This window comes from Aristolochia californica, unplaced genomic scaffold, assembly GCF_029961685.1.
Source record: "Aristolochia californica isolate CCGP_79_NKW_82.1479 unplaced genomic scaffold, dmAriCali1.0.hap1 SCAF_10, whole genome shotgun sequence".
Taxonomy (NCBI): domain Eukaryota; kingdom Viridiplantae; phylum Streptophyta; class Magnoliopsida; order Piperales; family Aristolochiaceae; genus Aristolochia; species Aristolochia californica.
The window spans coordinates 782,893-805,010 of record NW_027181771.1 but is presented as its reverse complement, the minus strand read 5'-3'; the positions used below and the strand labels follow the sequence as shown (position 1 = coordinate 805,010).

Here is a 22,118-nt window from a genome sequence, read left to right as displayed (position 1 = left end):
ATATTCTTACCTAAACCAAACCTATTAAAACCTCGTGGGGCCGCTTCTGTGGGTCCCACTCATCGAGTAACGTCCGTACTCGTGACACCGTAAAGTGGGAAGAAAACCGCTATAAAACGCGGACCCGAGAACGGAGCCACCGGCCAGCCTCATACAAGGCACCAAGATTCGTGCTCCGCCACTCAAAACTGACGCCCCCTCCTCCCCTCTGCTGCACTCTCCGACTCAGAAGGAAGAGCAAAACTCCTAACCCGTTTTTTTTCTTTTCTTTCTTTCTCCCTTTCTCACTTGCCCGAAACTTCCGGTCCGTGTCCGTTATCTGCTGATTTCTGACCGGAAGACGCCGGTGTTCGACAGATCTCTTCCGGGGATATCTTCATTGGGTAAGTCATTTGATCTGTTCTTCTCGCTCAAGGGGTTCGAGAATTGTGAGCGAGGGTCTGTTCTTTGCGCTTTAGTTCTCGTGTTCGGTGCGTTAAAGGACATTGTAATTAATATCGGAATTCGGGGAAATGCGCTGGACATTTGGCTGTTTATGTAGTTTGTAGTAGAGGGTTTGTAAGATCGGTGGGATTTTTAGTGGTTTGTGTGGAAAGAGTTAGAGGTAAGTGTTTGATTGGCGGTTTTTTTTTTTTTTTTTTGCTGTTTTTTGTGTTATTTTTCTGGAGAGATTTAGCAGGGAGAGGCGCGATGGAAAAGGGTTGATTTACAGTTTACGTTGAATTGAAGCTAGCAGCCTCTGCACGGGCTATCGTTCAGAAATTGGAGTTGTGAATTTCGCGATCACGGTTGGCAGTGGAAGATCGCTGGTTAACGTGGGGAGCTTGGTGCCTCCTGATTTGCCTTTTTTTGGTTTCGTCTGCATCCGAAAATTCTTTTCAAGAGACTGACGAACTAGCGATTGTGGAAATGTGCTGTTTGAGCTAGTTGGTGACTTCAGATATTTTGCGGTCTTTATGGTTATTTGAATTCAATTGGGCAAGATAAGACATCAGGGAGACGATATTCGGGTTTAGTTGGTGAAATTTTGGTTATTTTGGACCAGAGAAGTTGCTGAAAATTTCAGATCCAGGGTCTTGACTCCTGTAATCTTTCTCAGCAAAAACTTCCTACCTAAAAAGATTTGCGAACTGGCAACATGTTTTTGAGTTAAATAATTATAAGTCGAGTCCTGGTGTCCAAATGGAATGGTTCTTTATTTCTCACGTGAAGAAGCTTGAGTTCCTCCGGCTGATTTGCTTTGGCAGGGGACAGAAAGAGAAGAAACTGTACAGTGGATTTCCAATTCTTGGGAGAGGCTTATAGGGGTGTTTGGTGTTCCTACCTGTTTTTTGACATGTGTTGGTTCAGAGATTATTTATGACTTCCGACCGACCGCTGCTGAGCTCATCAGATCCTCCATCTCTCGTACCACAGACAAACTTGGGCTCCTTTAATTGTCTCTGTGCGACATCATCTTTTGACTCGTCTAATTTTGAGGATGCTCAGAGTCAGATTGAGGCCTTACGGGAGGATGATACAGTGCCAGTTGCAAATAATGACGTGGATAATGTAGAAGATTCTCGCTCTTCTGTCTCCACCAAAGGATTTTACTCAGCTGAATCCCAGTTGATTCAAAAGTTTCTGCTGGAATGCCCGCCACAAGATGGGAGACAACTTGTGTCCTGGGGTCTAATGGAAGTACAGGAGAACTCAACTGCATTCCAAATTCCTGGCCTCAATTCATTGGGGGCAGAGAAGGTCAACAAGTCTCAACAGGTCCGTCATAGAAGCGTTCAATTTGAAGATGTTTTTTCTCACGGTGATAATCCTAGATTGATCTATGTCAATGACCCAAAGCGTACCGATGACAAGTATGAGTTCTCTGGGAATGAGATCCGTACCAGCAAATACACCTTGATTACATTCCTGCCCAAAAATCTTTTCATCCAATTCCATCGAATTGCCTACTTGTACTTCTTGGCCATTGCAGCTCTTAATCAGCTCCCACCACTTGCTGTCTTTGGAAGAACTGTTTCTCTTTTCCCCCTCCTTTTTGTGCTCTTTGTCACAGCAATTAAAGATGGATATGAAGATTGGCGCAGACACAGATCAGACAGAAACGAGAACAACCGTGAGGCTCTAGTGTTTCAGTCTGGTCAATTTCAGCGGAAGAAGTGGAAAACATTTCAGGCTGGTGAGGTTGTGAAGGTCTGTATTGATGAAACAATTCCATGTGATATGGTTTTGTTGGGAACAAGTGATCCAAGTGGGATAGCTTATATCCAGACGATGAATTTAGATGGTGAAACCAATCTGAAGACAAGATATGCTCGGCAGGAAACGACATCCACAATTTTCGAAGGCGGGAATATATCAGGTCTTATAAGGTGTGAGCAACCAAATAGAAATATCTATGAATTTACAGCTAACATGGAGTTTAATGGTCATAAGGTTCCTCTTAGCCAGTCAAACATCATTCTTCGTGGATGCCAGCTAAAGAACACAAACTGGGTTGTCGGAGTGGTTGTTTACGCAGGCCAGGAAACAAAAGCCATGTTGAACAGTGCTGCCTCCCCAGCCAAAAGAAGCAAATTGGAGGGCTTCATGAATCGAGAAACCCTTTGGTTGTCTGTTTTTCTCCTTGTCATGTGTTCAGTAGTGGCCATTGGGATGGGTTTATGGCTTCATCGTCACATGAATGAGCTTGACACCTTACCATATTACCGGAGGCGGTATTTCACAGATGGGCCTGATAACGGGAAGACCTACAAGTACTATGGGTTTGTTATGGAGATTTTTTTCTCATTTCTGAGTTCCATAATTGTTTTCCAGATCATGATACCGATATCGTTATATATTACGATGGAATTAGTTCGATTGGGACAGTCATACTTCATGATTGAGGATACAGAAATGTATGACAGTAGTTCTGACTCGAGGTTTCAGTGCAGATCCTTGAATATCAATGAGGATTTGGGTCAGATTCGGTATATATTTTCAGATAAGACAGGAACACTTACTGAGAACAAGATGGAGTTCCGCAGTGCCAGTGTGTATGGGAAGAACTACAGAGGTTTGCCACAATCAGGAGACCATCCACTGCAGGAGATACAAATGTCAGGTGAGACCACTTTTTCTTTTTCTTTTTCCTTTTTTAATGTTTTTATTTCAAGCAAAATTCTGTTGTATATTGCCCCATTACTGCACCATTTAGTTTGACAACATTAAATTCTCTTTAAACCTGCAAATTATGTTTTTGATATACTTCCAAAATTAAGGAACTTCCAAAAAAACTTAAATTGTGGGCCAAAAGGTATTCAGAAACCACTCATCATATAATTTTCCATTTGCTTTCTATTCAGTCACTAACAAATAAAAAAAAAACAAAGAGGAGTTGATGGCTGTAGATCTAAGAATTGCTTGGTCTCAGATATCAATATCTTTGACCTTTTCACTTTTCAAAAATAAAATTTTGACCTTTTCCTGTAGGTTTGACTGAAAACCTAAGAAAGAAGTCCAAGTCAGACATTGATGTTGACCCTGAGCTATTACATTTGCTGCATAAAGATTTAGCCGGTGTTGAGAGACTGGCTGCTCATGAATTTTTTCTCACTTTAGCGGCATGTAACACTGTGATTCCCATAGTTAGACATCGACAATCTTTTAGTTCTATGGGCCCTGAGTTGCATGAGGATGTAGAAGGAATTGACTATCAGGGGGAATCTCCTGATGAGCTGGCCTTGGTTGCTGCTGCTTCTGCATATGGGTATGCTCTTATTGAGCGTGCATCTGGTCATATTGTGGTTGATGTCCACGGTGAGAAACTAAGGTAACTTTTAGCCTTGTTACAATTTCTTATTCTTTTTCACCTTCTTAAAATGACACTCCCTCCTAAACTTTTAATTTTGATGATCTTATAACTTGATTATCATTTCCTTGCAGGTTGGATTTGCTGGGTTTACATGAGTTTGATAGTGTGCGCAAGAGGATGTCTGTTGTGATTAGATTTCCTGATAATTCTGTAAAGGTTCTGGTTAAGGGTGCTGATAGTTCTATGCTCAATATTCTGTCAAAAGCGAGTGATGCCCCTGGCAACCCGGAGTGTCCCTTCAACCTAAGACATGCGACACAGAACCATTTGACGGAATACTCTTCTGAGGGTTTACGAACTCTTGTTCTTGCAGCAAAGAACCTTACTGATGAAGAACTTGAAGAGTGGCAAATCATGTATGAAGAAGCAAGCACGTCATTATCTGAGAGGTCAGCAAAGCTCCGCCAGACTGCAGCTCTTATTGAGTCTAACTTAAATCTCCTTGGGGCTACTGGAATTGAGGATAAGTTGCAAGATGGTGTGCCGGAAACCATTGAATCTCTCCGGCAGGCAGGAATTAAGGTGTGGGTCCTCACTGGAGATAAGCAAGAGACTGCCATCTCAATAGGTCTCTCATGCAAACTGCTGACACCTAATATGCAGCAGATTGTTATCAATGGACACTCGGAGGATGAATGTAGAAATCTTTTGGCCAATGCTAAGACCAAGTATGGAATAACATCTGTAGACACAAAATTGAAGAAGAATATCGATAAGAATTATTTTGAGGGCCACAGTTCCTTGAAGGCTTCCAATGGGTTGGGACCCGAAATTGGATTGAAAGAAATAAAATTGTTGACAGGAAAGGCAAATACAGCAAATGCTCCACTTGCACTTGTTATTGATGGCAATAGTCTCGTCTACATCTTGGAGAAAGACCTGGAGCAAGAGGCATGTACCCTTCTGAGTGATTACCTAGTATTCACAATGACTTAAAATCACCACTCACAAATCGGATATTTTGCCCTTTTTGATTGTTGTGTTAACTTGGTGGATCTTGATAAAAAAATGTTTGATACTGTTATATTTTCTACCATGACAACTGCTTACTCAAAATACTCACATTTTAATACTTGGGCTGAGTATAGTGTCTTCACCCTTGGGAAATACATTGGTGCATTGCTCATCTAAAATGGTGCATAGCTTATCTAAAATGCTACTAGTGTCAATAGCTCATGCTGTTTTCAAGATGACATGTTGCTGTCAATAGCTCATACCATTTTTTAGAAAACATATTGCTTGCCTATTATCATTTAATTCATCAATAAAAGCTAGGTACTTTATATTGTAGCAATATTGGCTCGGCTTGTATTGAATATTTTGTAATGCATAAATACTGTAATGTGACGTAGGCTGAGGCTATGATGCATATTTAAGTAGATTTTAGGTCTCACTAACTTACAACCCTTGTGCTGTTTTCAGCTTTTTGATTTGGCTACCTCCTGTATGGTTGTTCTCTGTTGTCGTGTTGCTCCTCTTCAAAAAGCTGGTGTTGTTGATCTTATTAAGAGCAGGACAAATGATATGACACTTGCAATTGGCGATGGTAAGCTGCTTGACAGTTTTGTTGCTCTTCATTTATTCACATGCTGGTTATGAGCCTAGTGTTTTCTTACTCTCCTGATTGCAATTTGAGTATAAATGGTCTATTAGTAATTAGATGCTTCCCAGACACTTTTTAGTTGGAAAGAATGTTGTCACCATTCCATGTCAATTTATTGTTGCTTGACATTTATGTGTGTACTACTTTATTTCTTTATACTTCTTTCATTCTTCTTTGGGTTCCATAAGGTTAATATTTTTCCTTTACAGGTGCAAATGATGTTTCAATGATCCAAATGGCAGATGTTGGTGTTGGAATATGTGGTCAGGAGGGCCGCCAAGCTGTAATGGCTTCAGATTTTGCCATGGGGCAGTTTCGATTCTTGAAAAAGTTACTCCTTGTTCATGGACACTGGAACTATCAGCGGGTTGGTTATTTGGTTTTGTATAACTTCTACAGGAATGCAGTATTTGTTTTGATGCTATTTTGGTAATAATCCCTCTCTTGCTTTATTTATGCAACTTTTATAACAGTTTTCGCAGACTTTCAATTCTTTTAATGTAGTGAGACAGTAACCATATTAAAATTTATATTATAATCACAGGAATATTTTTCTGAGATTACATGATTTAGTTTATCCTCTCTTCTTCTATGCAGGTTCATATTGTGATTTAGTTTATCCTCTCTTCTATTGCAGGTTCATATTGTGCACAGCTTTCTCCACAACCTCTGCTTTGACAGATTGGAGCAGTGTGCTGTATTCTGTTATTTACACTTCAGTCCCTACGGTTGTGGTGGGTGTAATGGACAAGGATTTGAGCCACAAGACACTCCTCCAGTACCCAAAGCTTTATGGTGCAGGGCATAGACAAGAGAGTTACAATTTCAATCTGTTCTGGATTACAATGATTGACACTCTCTGGCAAAGTCTTGTCCTCTTCTATATACCTCTTTTCACTTACCGAGAAAGTGAAATTGACATCTGGAGTATGGGTAGCCTGTGGACAATTTCTGTTGTCATACTTGTGAATTTTCACCTGGCCATGGATGTTCAGCAGTGGATTTTGATCACTCATCTTGCAACATGGGGGTCAATTCTTATCACATACATTTGTATGGTGGCTTTAGATTCCATACCAATCTTTCCTAATTACTGGTTAGTCTCAATGTTTACATTATTTTCTGACTGATGTTAAGAGCATGTTTTGCAGGATTTTAATTCCTTTATTTGATTCGTTGGCAGGACAATTTACCATTTGGTTGTCTCGGAGAGCTATTGGTTGACCATTGCGCTTATAATGGTTGTGGCACTGCTTCCTCGCTTTCTTTTCAAAATTGTGCAACAAATATTTTGGCCCTCTGATGTTCAGATAGCAAGAGAAGCTGAAATACTAAAGAAGTTTCCAGAGCAATTGGAGTTAAAACCTGATCAAAATTCTTCCAGTTAACATGTATATTGCTTTCCTGTAGAGAAACCCATTTTTTATATGGTTTTTCAGGAGTTGCCTCTCCATTACTCACATAACACCCCTTTGGAGCTTTGATGGTTGCGTATCCATGGTAAGTTTATTTTTCCATTCTCTATTAATCCTTGTTTCAGTCGGATTTAAGTAAATGTAATTTTCCATTAATAAGTATTTAGAAAGATTATATTCTAAGAATAGGCAATTAGAGGTGGCCTTTGGCTCAGTAGTCACATGGGGGGATTTCAAGTGTGACGTATTGAGTTCAAATCTCACGTGGTGTAAGGGGTGTTGTGTGTAGTGAACATTCAAAAAAAAAAAACAAAAAAACAAAGAAAAAGGAGGGCAATTAGAGTTGTAAGCTTTCTTTTTTCTGACCATTCAGTTGAACGTACGTGGGAAGCCTGTGAGTACTAATGCCAAGGTCCATATTTTGGAGGCCAGCTACATTTCTTACCATGAAATCCATGGTAAGTGTGCTGGAGATTAAATTTGCATGTAATATGGAGGTCCGTTCTGCCGCACATTGCTACCTCAGTTGGTTTGGCTTAACCAACATCATGTTAAGCACTTCACTAGTTGTTTTTGACCTGATCTGGACTTTGCTAGGTCACCGAGAGTCTAAGATGGTACCAGGCTGCAACCTGGCTGGTTAGGTTATAACAATGTTTAGGTTAAGCACTGCAAACTAACTGGAATTTGCTAGGTAATCTAGGGTCTAACCTGGTACCTTGTCATCAACTCAAGTCTTCATGGACCTCATTATTTATCTGTAGATATAAAAGAAAGCTTCTTGTTTGAATGAAGCATAAAAAGTACAACATCAATTTTTTTTTTTTTAACATGATCATACTTTCTTTTCTTTAATATATTAAACTTATGTTGTACTGGGTTTATGGTTTAAGTCTCTTCTGTGGGCTTATGGAAAAAGTGAAAGAAATAGAAATACGATATGAAAGTGGGAAAATGGCTTTTATTTATTTTATTTTTTTGGCAAAACCTATTCCGTGTTAATCATGGTAAGGTTGATTGTCCCTGGTAAGTTATGCTGGTTGTTTTAAGGCTTAATTTCTGCAGCAGACAAATTCAGGAGCATTGAAACAACATTTCACACAATTCTTGTTTCCTAGAATAGGATTTTCAGGTTCTCTTTCCTATTCTTTCCTTTATCTTGGTACTAAATGAGCCCTGGGAATTCCTTCTTACCCAAGGAAATCTTAAGTTCTATCTTTTAGAAGGGTATGTCTTAGCAAATTGCGTTAAACATGTAGCTGAAATCCTCTTGTCTTGAAGTAGCTACTGCTCAAGTTAAACTTTATCATGTGCATTTGGTGGTGGTTTACTGTCTATTGCCTCCCATTTTCTCTCCATACGTATTTACATATTTCCACCTGTCATATACAGTGCTATGCAGACAAACCACCTCCGCCATTTGTTCATTTACAGCCATTCCCTTTTCTCCCTTTGACTTCCAGCCACTCAAAGTCTCATCATCCTGTCTCTTGTCCCTGTTGTAGTAGTTTCTGCCCACTCTTACTCTTTTAATGTGCATTTTCATCTTAATCTTACGTTCTGCAAGTGATTCTTTAGGTTCTGAACAAATCCCCTGTTGATTGGAATAACTCAATATTTGAATTCTTTCTCCAGAAAAGAAGACTTGCAGAGTATTGTCCAAACAGGAAATTGATGTTTTAGTTGGATTTTCGAAGATTCTCAAAATAATGCTTGATTGCTTATAGCTATTGATAAGGGCTAATTGGTGGTGCAATTGGTTGTGGGCTCAGGTTTTATTGACTAAAATCTAATACAGTTTTCTTTATCCATCAGGAGAGGCATGCTTGCATCAAGTTGCATAGTGCGATGCAATCAGTGGCACTGAAGAGGACAAAATGAGAATTACATACAATTGCAACATCTTCTTGAGGGGAGTGGGGAGTAACCAGAACACAAGCTACAGCATAGTGCAGGATGGTTATGGAGCAGATGGGCATCAAGCTGGCTCCAAGGCTGTATCGTTAAGAATGATTGTAATTGTCCTATAAACACATTGTAACACGATAGTCTTACACTCTGGTAAGTTGAGCAAGAGGCAGATGAGAAAAAAAATAACTAAACTGGGTGAAGGAATGAGAAGAAAGAAATAGGACTCTGTAGTTGTTGGAAAACAAAAAAGGGTTTGGCTCTACCTTCCACACAATAACTTTCGTATGTGATTGTGCTGTAGTAACTGAATTAGCCAGTTCTAGCAATGAGTCTGTTGGCATTGTTTTCCATAGCAATGAAAAATCTTCAACTAGCAATGAAAAACTTATAATATGATGTTAAAAGTTATATAACTTTTAGAACTTGAACTGCTGAGATAACGTTTCACATGTTTTGCACCAAATGACTTTTCGTATTGGATTGGCCTTGGGTAAAATCAAATCCTCAACTATAAAATGATTCTACGTGGAGTTAAAATTACCCCAATATTCTCCAACATAAAATGATGTTGCTAATAGATAACAAAGTAAAGTTTTGGGATATAGACAGTCTACAGTAAATTCATATCTGCATGACAGATAACCCCTGCTAAGTCATATCTGCATGACAGATAACCAGCAGGGGTGGCTGTTTAGAAATTACATTCATCTCAAGGAAACAACATGTGAGAAGTCTCTCTACTCTAACAGCAAAGTGAACTGGCAATGAGGTTACTACTCTTACATGCCCATCACTGTTGATGTGTTACAATTTACAGGAATATGGCAAATCAGGAAAAACATCTCTCAGCAGAATGCAGAGGGTATAGAGATCTACAAATTGTCTTTCCTTAGTTTGGCTGCTTTGTTGTTTCTTTTCTCCATTTGGTGTTCTTTCAACATACAACTACAGGTGTAACTACAGTATAGTAAGCTCCTTAATTGGATGAGATGTGATAGGTTTTGGTAATCCAGAAGAGTTCATCTCATCACTCTCGCTTGTCCTCCTCAAGGTCTTCTCCAAGTCCAAACACATGATCTGCCTTCCGTTCCTTCCTTTCCAACTTGCTGACCATATCAGTTGCCTTCGTGACACTGGTTGTCAATACCACAGCCTCTTCATCAAAATCATCTCCTGTTTCCTCGGAGTAAGCATACCTGCAGGGACAAGCACTTTATTACAGTCATCAACCGTCATTTTCTCTTAGAGAAGCTTGGAAAGCTATTTATGGCTATCCTTGTGATCCACAACAGGACAGCACTGCCTGGGGTAAGCAGGCCATAATAGCCACTAAAGAGTAATTTGCTCTTGAAGAAGCATAGGAGGCAGTTTGAGGCTACCCTTATGATCCATGACAAACTGATATACAGCAGCGTTTTACTTGATAAAACTTATGAACTCGACCAGCCAGGTCACGATTGATGTGGGTTTCTAAATTTCTTGGTCAATTCCAGTGAGGGAACCAGGAAGAGCTCATGATACCAGAATATATGTTTGGATATGAAGAAAAAGTAAGCCCATAACTTCGCTGAAGGGAAAAAGTGAGGTCTTCCTCCCCATGTCCAATATTTTGTTAACTAATCATTTATTGTTCTCTATAGATGTTCTCAATAGATGATCATCACCAACTAGTGGTATATTAGACTCCATATTGTTTATTTAGCTATGTATTTATACTAAAAATTGACCATTTGCTCAGCTTACTGGGCTGCAAAACCAGTAACCTGATCCACAATGGAACAGCAGAAATAACAAAAATGAAGACTAAGAGTCAATAGGCATAAAGAAGCAAAAAACTCCACAACATACCTAGTTGGATTTTGGGATGGGGCCCAGAGGACACAGATCACTACAAGCAGCAAGTATGCAAGCACAGACCAGAAGGCTGAAATAATCCATGCTCTTTCCCACATCTCACTCAAGGGGTCGGATGCGTTGAAGTATAACTGCATCCCCACACAATTATGAAGCTTAAATCAAAATCATCCAGTACATATTGAATTATAAATTTAAGAGTTTTTCTCATGTTTTACTTTTGAGCTGATAGCAATATAAAGGCTTTCTGTTTAAGCTTCATTCAATTCTTTCTCGCAACTTGGAATTTCACCATTGTAAATATGATTTTAACAGTTATTCCATATTTTCAGTTGCAGTAGGGTTAAAGAGGAACAGTTTGCACTAACAGATTATGCATTTATAAAACTTCGGTTTAGAATTGTCCAAGAGAAAAATAGGTCATCAGAGCCAGATTGAATAAATGATATAGTAAGGATGAAGAAGAGAACCTCATAGCCAATCCAAGCAACAGATAACAATACAGATACTGCTAAGGCATTGGTGAATTTCCTGTATAGCTCAAGTTTGGCCATGCTTCTTCTCAACTGAACAAAAGTCCACAAAATCACATCAGTCATATAGGCTCAACCAGGCAATACGTGAGAAGCTTTTAAGTAAAGTAAGATGCATATTAATAATTTCATTGCATTCAGAAAAGAAAGAAGCAAACAAATGCAATCGCAGAGTAAGTAATGATACAGAGCAAGGAATACAGCAACACGTGCAGTGAACAGTCTTCCAGCTGTCTAAAAAAAATACTACTACATGAGGTCAACATACTTTTTTAGGCCATTTAAGGACACGGCCATATAAATTTATATGAACAGAACTGAAGGGTAATTTTGATACCTGTTCAGTCAAACCAGTAGAAATTTTGCACTGTTTTCCCAAAAAATGAGTAAGCAGTACTTATTAAAAGAAAAAAGAAAGAAGCAAGCAATGAAGAAATCAACCTTTAAGAGTATCTGTATGGAAAGAGTTCCATGGTAGTATGAATACAAAATGAATCTATGGACTTATGAATACTGTCCATAAATCTATGGAATATCCAGGAGCCTCCTTCTGTGTCTAGTTAACTGATCCAAGATCAGAATTCTACCCTTAAGAGCAATTCAACTTGGAGAGGATGGGAAGGGGCTAACCATTTTACCGGACAGAGCAATCTCATCCAAATCGCAACTTCTGATAAAGTCTGCAAAGTTCCTCATGGAAGAGGTAATTCAGCTTGCTGGTGCCGATTTCTCGCTGCAGAATCTTATGGCATTGAAGTCACCCACTGGGAGGAAGGGAAAGAGGCCAAAGCTGGATGAGATTAAACAGCACGTCCAAGAATGAGTGCCGGTCCCGATACTTGGTCTGGCCATAGATCCCCACAAGTCCCCACATGTGGCCGGAAATTTTATCTCGGACTTTTAGGCTAATTGCATCAATGTCATCACAGTTGCATACAGCTAGGATGCCTCTGGAGTACCCGACCACGTTAATGGCCATCCATCCGAGGTTGGGGGAGTGCCAGAGGTTCTAAATTTTGGTTTCTTGGAGAATGGCAATGGAGGTCTTGGAGGCAGGGAGGAGACTTCAGATGGAGGCACGCCTTTTGGAAGATCCAATTCCAAGAGTGTTCCATGAAACAATAATCATTTCCGATTTTAATTTTGCACTTCGACAGAACAGTTATCGCCAGGGAGGTTTCCAGAGTATACAATACCCATCAGCTTGGCTAATTCCATCATTTGCTGCATGTTTCACTATCCTACGTATGTTTTTCAGATTGCGGAGCATCAATGAGGAAGCGAGATCTATCCACTGGTGGAGGGAAGATGAGCCCACCAGTGGCAGGATTGAGGGGATAACAATCTGGCAGCTGGATTCGCCTTGCAGGAGCTGTCTTGGTTGCATCTTCTTCGTCTCTAATAGGTGGCCAGAAAAGGCGGAGAGAGGCTTGGATGGTTTGATTGGGGCTGTTTGGTGGTGAACTCATGAGTCAGAGTGGTAGTGCGGGTTGCGTAGGAGACGGGGGGAGTGGGAGCGAGGTGGGACATCTATTCCAGAGGTGAAGGTGGCCAGAGTGGTGTCATATGGGTTTATAATGGCAAGAGGTAAGTCATTTATGGTTGGGCACCAAATATTCAATGAGTGATATATCGAGGTGGGGGGTGTCGGTTGTTGCTAAAGAGTGATTTATTGGGGGAGGGGCACTGGTGGAAAGAGTTGCTGCAGACAAGAAAAAATGTTCCTGTGACACAGAGTGCTCCAGAATGTAGAGACAAGCCATGATAAACTCATCATGTTGTTGAATGATTCTGCATTCGCGAACTCCGAGGAATTGTGATAGTGTGAAATGGAATAAGAAACAGCCCATCCAAAGTTCCACAGATCGCCATTGACGAAAGCCATAACTGCTACGAAGGGCATGGATATGAATGATTGTTTGCTTCCAATCATGGCGGTGATGCGAACCACCGCAGCCAAGGCACAAACCAGAGTGTTCATGTTGAGCGTAGGAGCTCCGAGTTCAAAGTGGTGGTTAGTCCTTCTAGGGTGGTGCTTCCGTCTTCCAGATACAATCATCCAATCACCGGTGGAGATCCCGTCTTCAATGGTCCTCGGGCCATTGACAATCCAAGCTCCCTGTCTCTTCTCACTCAAGTCGTTCGAGCGAAGGTGTTTGGAGTTCATAGTGTGCGCGTCATCATTTTGAATGTTTGTTAGGTTGCTGGTTGGTCGTTGTTGTCCATGTTGTTAAGTTATGGAGCCTAATCAACGCCCTACGTTGAGTCGGTATGCGGATTTACTTTCGCGGTAAGGTCGTCGTGGGGGTTGGAACCGCCCCCCTCCCGGGGATGTGGGGGCAGAGCCCCCGCCCGGTCCACAATATATTAATTGTTGTTTCATTAAGGGTAGTTTGGGAATTTTATTCTTGTATTGCGGTTGCCCTAATTTTTTTTTATAATTGAGGGACGGTGCTATTAGGGTTTTATCATCATCACGGAGGCTTTGAGTTGCAGCCCGAGAGAGGTTAGAGAAAACACCTGTTAGTGTGTGATTTCTCTTGTAAATTATTTCATCTTCATAATGGATTACTGCAGCGGTGGAAGATAAGACGCAGTCTCACCTTGAGGTGAACTGTATTAATCTTGTTGTATTTTCATGCTTGCTTTTCCCTTCTTCTGCGTTTATTATTATTGCTTTCATTAGTTTGAAATTAGGACGTCTAATTCCTAACACATGTTGATCGCCCACCGAGTCGCGCCTTGTGTTCGATCCATTCCTCCTTCCTCTCATTTATTTAAGGATATGCATTTGGCTAGTGGACCTCACCATGGTTTTGGAAAAGTGCAACTTTGAGTAAAAACTCTATTACCAGTAGAGGCCCATAAAAACCCGCTTCAAAACCATGAGCAAGGCCTCTAATTCAAAAACTTAGGCTTGGGGTGGAAAACAAGGGTGGCACTGAGTTGAGCTAGCTAACGAGTAGATTAGGTTTGGCTCAGTTTTAGCTTGGCTCTGATTTTAATCCTAGTTTGAGCCAAACTCCACCCTTGAGGCAAGTTCAATAGCTAAATCATGCCGAACCCAAGCTTTGCACAGCTCAGCTTGATGGCTCATGAGCTAGCTTGAAGTCATCTACAGCTAGATGGCCCACACCTCTATTTTTCAATACACAATCTGTTTCCCAGTAAACTATTAAATGTTAATGTCCTTGGCAAAAAAACTAAAGCCTCATGTATAATGAGAAAAGAATTAAATTAAAGTTGTAGAGCATTAAATGAAACAAAAGGCGAAAGAAGTACCAAATAAAAGATTTGAAATTTTTTAGAAATTTTTTAAAGTTTTTTTGGGTTTTTCTTTTTGTTTCTAGGGAATTTCCTTGTGAATAGCAATGAGACAACATTAAACTGTCGCATTGAACAATTATTTCACCTTGTCTTTCTTCGCTTGCCTTTTGTTTTGTCTTCTATGCAGTTTTGTCTTCTATGAAGTACTTTTTGTCATCTATTCGTCTTACTCTTCTCTCTATTTTCTTTCTCTTCCTCCACATTTCTTGTCTCCTTCCTCTCTTCCTCCATCTTCCTAACTTATTTTTTAGCCATCATCTTCCTTTCTATGCCATTCTTGCCCAGATTTTGATTGAAACCTTGATGGGCACACTTGTTCTTGTTGTGCAACAGGTTATTCCTTTCTTTTCCTCCTCATTGACTTGTTATCTTCTATTCTTTTCTCCGCTACTTGCACTATCATTCTTCCTGTTATCACACCCTCTTATTTTACATTGACAAACTTCATCTCCTTTTCAAGCTCGAACCAAGCTGAGCTTGAACCCATGAGCTTAGCTTGAGCTCAACCATGAGAACAACTGACGGGCTTAAGCCTAGAGATTATGATCTAGCTAAGCATGAGACTAAAAAAGTTTGGATTGGCTGAGCTTGTGTCTACCCCTAGTGGACATGCCAAACACAGGTTTTTGTAGTAGGTTGTGGGAAACTTCTCAACCAATGTAAAACTATCTCAACACTAAACCACAACGTCCTTTAGTTAAGTAAACTTCCTTCAAATTGATTAAATAGTAGTTAATCAAGTTTGAGAGGCACTTCTAAATAAACATTCCTTTTGGCATCTCAATTTTCTCGGGCATTACCAATACATAAGAGGAAAGAGAGAATAATTGCAAATATCATTTTTACAAAGCAAGGGGGAGATTTTGGCCTAGGTGGATTCTAAAAGGGTGCAACAGCCTCCTTAGAGGATAAAGTATCTTTTCACCTAGAGCCCCATTTTTCAAGCCTCTACAAAATCAGGTTCAAAAGGGACTTAAGGAGTCTATTAATGGATGAGGGCTGGCCTAGGTTCCAAGAAGAGGGGAATCGCTGTTCCTCCCTCTTTTTCTTCAGTCACAGGAGAAAGACCCCACCTCCTCGTTGTCAACAGCATGGCCCTTCCATGTCGAACGTAGACATGGAGGGGGGAACCAGCACCCACCTCCCCTGTGGTATTGCATAGGGAAGTAGACCTCTCCCCATGTGACCAGGTAGCTTACTAACTCAGCCAGGTCAGTTGATTTCGGTGTTAAATTGATCTCAATGGCTGGATAAGCCAGGTTTTCTTCAATGTCAGATTTCAATTGTATATAAACTTGACAAAGGGACTGGGTCTAGTTGAATCCAATTCAACCAGTCAGTCCAGTCCAGTCCAGTCCAGATCTAACAGTACTGTTTTTTTTTTTTTGAAAGAAGATGTATAAGCTGTATTAAAAGAAAAGATGAAGATTACAATACCTTGCTAAACTAACAATACTGATTGGAACACAAGAAAACCCTGAAAGGATGTCATACGCTGGATGGATTTAGGCCAAGTTCAAAGCAGTTTCTAAACACTTGAACCTGCTGGTTACCCCAATCCCGAACCCTATCATTGTTAAAACTTGTGTCGGTGTTAGATTTCCAGCTCCATCATTACCCTACCTTATCCCCATGTAACCAAAATGCCCTCACAAAGATGTTTTCATTCGTTTCTTTCATTACAAGTCTTTTTTCAATAACTCACCTATAGTTTAAATAAATCATTTTTAAAAATAATAAAAAAGAACTATTTTGGAAGAGAAAGTGAAATAGAGAAGAAGAAGAAGAAGAAGAAGAAGAGAGAGGAGGCGAAGATGTTAGAGAGAACTGTCTGGTTAGGGGAAAAGATTGAGCCCTAACATCTTTATTCTTAGCTTTAAGTGGTTACAAGGGAAAAGGACAGAAATGCCCCTACTTTAGCTGTCTCTCTTACAGCCACCAACCAGTAATAAAATAACGAAAAAATTACATTACACACAACTAATTCACCTCTGTCAAACTATAACTTCAGAACACAATACCCTGAAAAAATACCCCTGACCTTTAACATATTTCTTTCATGTTTTAAACTTAGGTCATTACGGAAATATACAAGGTAAAATAGTAGAACCTTCACAAGTTTGGGCCAAGGAAACCTCTCCTCACCTTGTCCCTGTTACAGTTTTCTTCACAGAAAACCTATGCCCTAGCCTGCATTAAGCAATGCCGTTCAGGATGGGTTCCCCTTTAACCCTCCCTGGTTCCATCCCTACTGACATTGAGATTGGAGATAGTGAAATTCTTCCTATTTCACAAAAACCAAAGGATAAGATAATTGTTTTTCAGCAATTACATGCTTACTCAAATGCTTAGTGAGCTTAATGGACAACTATTCCAAATAAAAGTACAGTGTCAAACCGGAAAACAATTTTATCTAATTAATGTACATTACGTTGTATTTACTATTTTTATTCTACACCATAAGAAATTTCCATGCATGTTGCCAATTGGACATTTTTTTTGTTGAATGTTGAATGCACCAGGGGCCAATTGAACATTTGAAAAAGTAATTCACTAAAAAAATCTGAAAAAAAATATATAAAGAATGTACTACAGCAACAGAAAACATGGAAGTAGATACCATACCTGCAACTTCTCAAGGGTCTTTGATAGTGATGAAAATATCCAAAGTATAAAACACGCATCCAAAATAGCAACAGGAAGTACCAGAAAGAGCTTTGCCTTTCCAGAAAAGTCATTGATATTACCCAGATGTTCGACGAGCTCCAGAGCCTCATAAGCAACGAAATATACAAGGCCAAGAAGGGCTACTTTAGAAGTCAAACCACCTAATGTGGGTCTCACTACTCCATATCCCATTGAAACCACCAACAGGAGAAGACGAGAGACAGTCTTCTTGACAGCAGTGAAAGTTACTGCCCATATGGTAATGCCCATTGGTCTACTTCCAGTTGAATTGAAATTGGCATATTCATAATACCAAAAAGCCATTTCACACATCCCTAATGCTATTACCATTGTAATGTGATAGTGCAACTGCAATATGTCTTTCCAAAATCGCACAAACTGGAGAAACCATACAAGGCCAAGTATAAGATATGCAAAAGACATGAAGCCATAGAATGTCATTAGCGGGGCCATCTTCCCCGGCAGATAACCTTCTGGGTTTCTCCACACAGTTCTTCCAGTGATAACTGTACCCTTGAGTTGTGGGTCACAAAACATAAAGTACAGGTAGTACATTCCAGTACGGTTTATTTCAACAGTTTGAGGTATCATCTTCACTTCTTCATTTGTTCCCTCAAAAAAAGTCTGTATGCGTTTTGGTGAATCATTGTGATCAGGATTTGAACGAATAATTACCTCGCCTACCTTACAGGATCCTGCTTTTGCAAGTTCTGGAGTGCAGCATATATCATCAGAATTAAAATAGTTACCACCAATCTTATCTCTGTCTTTAATTTCAACTATTATGGCTTCCACTAATCCAGTCCTCTGTTGCATTTTATGGTGCATAGAAGTTGACTCCTTTGTCCTCCGGAAGGTAACTGATTCAAACCTGAAGCAAAGTTGGAGAAAAAACAGTGTTTTTAGGTTCCATTTGGAACTCAGATATCCAAAGAAACCAGTAAAAATTCGAACACGAGACCTCACATTAGTATTTAATAAAAAGAGCATGACATAGAAAAACTTCTATCTCTAAATACAAAAACCAACTTTTTTCAACTCATCATCTTTACAAAATTCTTCCAACATAACTGAATCAACCACTAAGACCCATTATAACAGATTACTACACCTGTTAAAAATGACTCCCCTTTCGGAAAAATACCATAACTATCATCTTTTCAGTGTCATTAGAAGACCATTTCCTAGATTGACCACTAAAATACAGTAAAGTATGCAGCATATCTCAGGAACAAACAACATTTGTTCTTGCCATAATATCTTCCAAATCGTTTCCGAAAAGCTCACAATTTAAATAAAGTAATAAAAAAATTAAAATATTTAACACTAGCCACCAAACGGAACCCAGATTTCGCTAATTCGATTTCCACCGCGAAGCCTCTCAGAATAAATGAGACAAAACTTACAAAGCAGTAAACTTTAATCACATGCTTCGTCTTCAATCCACCAAAAAAGAAAAAAAAAAAAAAAAAGAGGCATAGTTAAAAAAAGCAGAGCAGAAGGCACTGGGCACTGAAATATCACCAGATATAAGACTTCCCATTAGCAAACTTCCCATCCGTAGGCTTGCTGTCGTGGTTCTTGGACGCATACAGGCCTTCACTGCCACCATGGAAGAAGAACGAATTGACTTTGGGGATGAAAGCTTCGTTCCTGTAGTCGTGGATCGAAGCTTCAACATGGGTACACGGATTGCATAACAGAAAAACAAACCCCAACAGAATCAGATCCGCAGGAAGTCTGAGAAGATCTCTGCAGCGCATGTTTTGTTCGCCCTCTTGCTCGTCCTTGCTTCTCTCTCTTGATTAATTTTCTGTGATCGAGAGCGAGTTAGGGAGGAGAAATAAAAAATAAGGGTCTCTACGCTTGGTTGGGCAATTGAATAACGTCAGTGGGAAGCTCCCACCAAGCCTTCAACGACTCTTCCCAATTTTGCAAGCAAGTGAAGCCTTTGGGTGCGGAGAGAATTTAGGCCTTCACCAGCTTGAGTTTATTCAAAGGGTGTTGCTCTTTGGATTTGCTTTAAAATTAACTTTTTTTTTATAGATATCATAGTGTTTTTTAAATGGGTGATATAGAATTCAGACTAGACCAATTAGTTGAATTGGGTTCAAGCAATCTACTAGACAAGAAAAATCGACTAACCTAACCGGATTTTACGATTTACCTGGCAAATTGAGAACATAATTTTCCTCTAAGTCAATCAATAATCAAACCCGATTCAACTGTTTCATCACCATAACAATGTGATTTTTATTGTATTGGTTTAAATCATGTGGTTTTGGGTGAGATGTATTGGTACTAAAAGATGTATCTCAAATTGGAGGAGTCAGATATGGACTTTCATAAACATGTTCAATAATTCTTATTTTATTGTTTGTAATATTGGTAGGTCACTTACAAAATTTGGAGACCATTTGAAATTTTGCACTATGGGATCAACTAAAGTGACGGGTGGGAGGTCAAATCCTTTGGCAGCGATAGTTAGATTGTAGATCGAATCTTTCTTTGGGCACTCGAATCCATCTAAAACTTTTATATAGAGGTCAACTCTATTGGGCAGGGGTCGACTCCACCTCTTCCTTCTTCTTTAATACAGGGTCGAGCACTCTTCTTTGGGCTTGATTTTGAGTCAATTTTAATATCGGGGTTGACTCCACCTCTTCCTTCTTCTTTATGACAGGGTCGACCACTCATCTCTGAGCTCAATATTGAGTCAATTTTAATAAAAGGGCCGACTCCACTAGTTTTCTCAAAACTTATTGTTAGATGGATTCGACTCTACTTTCCTTCTTCCTACCAGAAGGGGTTGACTCCACCAGGGCCAACTCAACTCCTTTTAGGGGGGGTTAGTCAACAAAATGGATTTTTGAAGTTTATGTTCATCTCCAACATGAGGATCATGTCAGTCATGTACATGAATTTTAACTTCGCACTAGGTGTTAGTGTTGACGACTTCACGTACATTGAAAAATAATTTCCAGTATTAGTGCCCCAACATGAGAAAAACATAAAAAATAAGAGAATCCTTAAACCCTTAAAGTACACTTAATTACAACATAATCCTTAAACCCCAAATTAGGTAAAACAACTATTATTACTACACGAATAAGTTATTTAATGTATAATTAAATATATTAATATATTTATTAATTAAATTAGATATTTTATTGTGCATATGGTAATTACATAAGCCAATGAAATACGCACAAAAATAACAAAAAATGAAAGTAATAAGTTGAGTTATTAATTTATTAATAACATATGATATACTTTAACCTAAAAATGAATGATTTAAGAGAAAATTTTGATCTAATCATAACTTTAACACACTATATATTTGTACATAATATATTTTATGTATTATTAATTAATAATATATTTTCACAAAATTTAAAACCATTGGTTTAATTAATTATAAAATATTTACTATTAAATCACTATTTTAATATAGTAATTATAAATAAATATATTAAATAAATAAAAATTATATATTTTTATGACAATAGTTTTATTTTTCCTAAGTTAGGAAAAATTAAACCATCGTCGTCTTCCTCAGCGGCGAGCCAGCGGGCAACAGCGACGGCGGTGCTCCGATGGTACACCAAGAGGGAGAAGAGAGGGAGGCCGAGAAGCTCTGCAACAGATGCTCGACCTCCCGTGCTCTGCGACAGAGGTTGAGAGGGAGAGGAGAGGGAGGATGGCCGACTGGGGGGAGGAGGAGGAGAGAGGGACGCCAAGAGAGAAGAGAAGTCGTCGCCGAGGGAGGAAGGCCTCCCTCCCTCTCTTCTCCCTCTTGACCTCCGTCGTAGAGCCTCTCAGTCTCCCGTACTCTATAACGGAGGTTGAGAGGGAGACCGAAGAGGGACGATGGAGACGAGAGAGGGAGCAGAGAGCTCGGGGAGAGAAGGGGTGTGGGAAACGGAAATGAACAAACTCACGGAGAGGGTGTGCGGCAAAGAGAGGGTGCGCTCGTTTCATGTACATGATTCTCAAAATTGGGAGGAAAGCGTTTTCCCTCGTTTATGCTTTGGGCATGATCTCGTGAGTCATGTACATGACTTGAACTCCGACGATCCACTAACGACCTCAGGACATGAACTGAGTAATGCGGATAAAGTTCATGTCCTGATTCATGTTGACTAACCCCCCCTTAGTAAAATTTGCATAGGGGTTGACTCCATTATTTGGCTAAAAACTTATTGTTTCTTAGATTCAAATCCGCTAATACAAATTTCTATTGTACCTATGTTTTCTGCATAAATTTCACTTATAAATTGTAATTAAATAACTGAGTTCATTATCATCAAAATGTTGGTTAGTAGAGGAACTTATATCCTCAATTCCCACACAAGCTAGATGAGGTTCAAATTATTAATGTTCTTCTTTTCTATTTAATTTTCACTTACAGGTTAAAGAGCTCACAGAGCGTTCCATGCTGTTGTACCTCTCGCCTTGGTGTTAAAACAACTTTGTCTAGCTACTTTTCTTTTTTCTTCTGTCTTTTACAATTATTTTGGACATCTCCTCTTGGATCAAATTTTCACATTTCTTCCGCATGAACACCATGTCTCCTGCACTGGTAATCAAGTAATTTATTGATGACTATTTGCTGTTATGGAAGAGAATCCGGTTTGTCTATTCTTGTGGATACCCTTGATATAACGTTGGAGACGATGAGATTGTTGAAGTTTTGAAAGAAGAAGACGATAAAACAGGAGAAAATTGTTCTCTTTAATTGCCTTGAAATGAGTTGAGTCCCAGTTTTGGTATTTGACTTCCTAGTTGATCTTCATATTAGTTATGGGTGTCTCAGAAATCCGAGATGTATGTCATGCTGCTTAAAAACTGATACTTTTTAGACATATCTCATCTAGACATTATATATATTTTCTGTGCATACGTATTATCCTGGTATTTTATATATACTGTGG

The 22,118-nt window shown here is 39.4% G+C and overlaps 2 protein-coding genes across 4 annotated transcripts; one reads left to right on the top strand and one right to left on the bottom strand.

The window, feature by feature from the left end:
* The first annotated feature begins 156 nt into the window (after window positions 1-156).
* LOC137966045 (phospholipid-transporting ATPase 1-like) lies at window positions 157-9,151 on the top strand. Of its 3 annotated transcripts, none has more exons than XM_068812523.1 (10): window positions 157-383; window positions 680-3,103; window positions 3,472-3,811; window positions 3,925-4,744; window positions 5,276-5,399; window positions 5,666-5,885; window positions 6,094-6,552; window positions 6,640-6,813; window positions 6,896-6,956; window positions 8,687-9,151. In XM_068812523.1, the coding sequence occupies exons 2-10, from the start codon at window positions 1,360-1,362 to the stop codon at window positions 8,750-8,752; spliced, it is 4,008 nt and encodes a 1,335-aa protein (XP_068668624.1). In that variant the 5' UTR covers window positions 157-383; window positions 680-1,359; the 3' UTR covers window positions 8,753-9,151. The 3 variants fall into 3 exon arrangements, with proteins under 3 accessions (XP_068668624.1, XP_068668616.1, XP_068668608.1); XM_068812515.1 differs by having other exon boundaries at window positions 677-3,103; XM_068812507.1 differs by having other exon boundaries at window positions 157-3,103.
* Window positions 9,152-9,359: 208 nt separating this feature from the next.
* Window positions 9,360-19,140, bottom strand: LOC137966038 (uncharacterized). Its single transcript, XM_068812495.1, has 5 exons — window positions 18,709-19,140; window positions 17,122-18,055; window positions 11,107-11,202; window positions 10,631-10,767; window positions 9,360-9,978 (listed from the first exon to the last, which is right to left on the bottom strand). Exons 1-5 carry the CDS (start codon window positions 18,945-18,947, stop codon window positions 9,810-9,812), a joined length of 1,575 nt encoding a protein of 524 aa, XP_068668596.1. The 5' UTR covers window positions 18,948-19,140; the 3' UTR covers window positions 9,360-9,809.
* Window positions 19,141-22,118: the final 2,978 nt, after the last annotated feature.

What these genes read in the sequence shown, in the direction of transcription:
- LOC137966045 (XM_068812523.1), top strand. Translation starts at nt 1,360, where the DNA reads ATGACTTCCGACCGACCGCTGCTGAGCTCATCAGATCCTCCATCTCTC. An exon ending in GACACTTGCAATTGGCGATG is followed by an intron (nt 5,400 to 5,665) that starts GTAAGCTGCTTG and finishes TTTCCTTTACAG; the next exon opens with GTGCAAATGATGTTTCAATG. An exon ending in TTTGTTTTGATGCTATTTTG is followed by an intron (nt 5,886 to 6,093) that starts GTAATAATCCCT and finishes CTTCTATTGCAG; the next exon opens with GTTCATATTGTGCACAGCTT.
- LOC137966038 (XM_068812495.1), bottom strand. Translation starts at nt 18,947, where the DNA reads ATGCGCTGCAGAGATCTTCTCAGACTTCCTGCGGATCTGATTCTGTTG. An exon ending in AATGGGAAGTCTTATATCTG is followed by an intron (nt 18,056 to 18,708) that starts GTGATATTTCAG and finishes ACTTTGCTTCAG; the next exon opens with GTTTGAATCAGTTACCTTCC. An exon ending in TTGCTTGGATTGGCTATGAG is followed by an intron (nt 10,768 to 11,106) that starts GTTCTCTTCTTC and finishes GTGGGGATGCAG; the next exon opens with TTATACTTCAACGCATCCGA.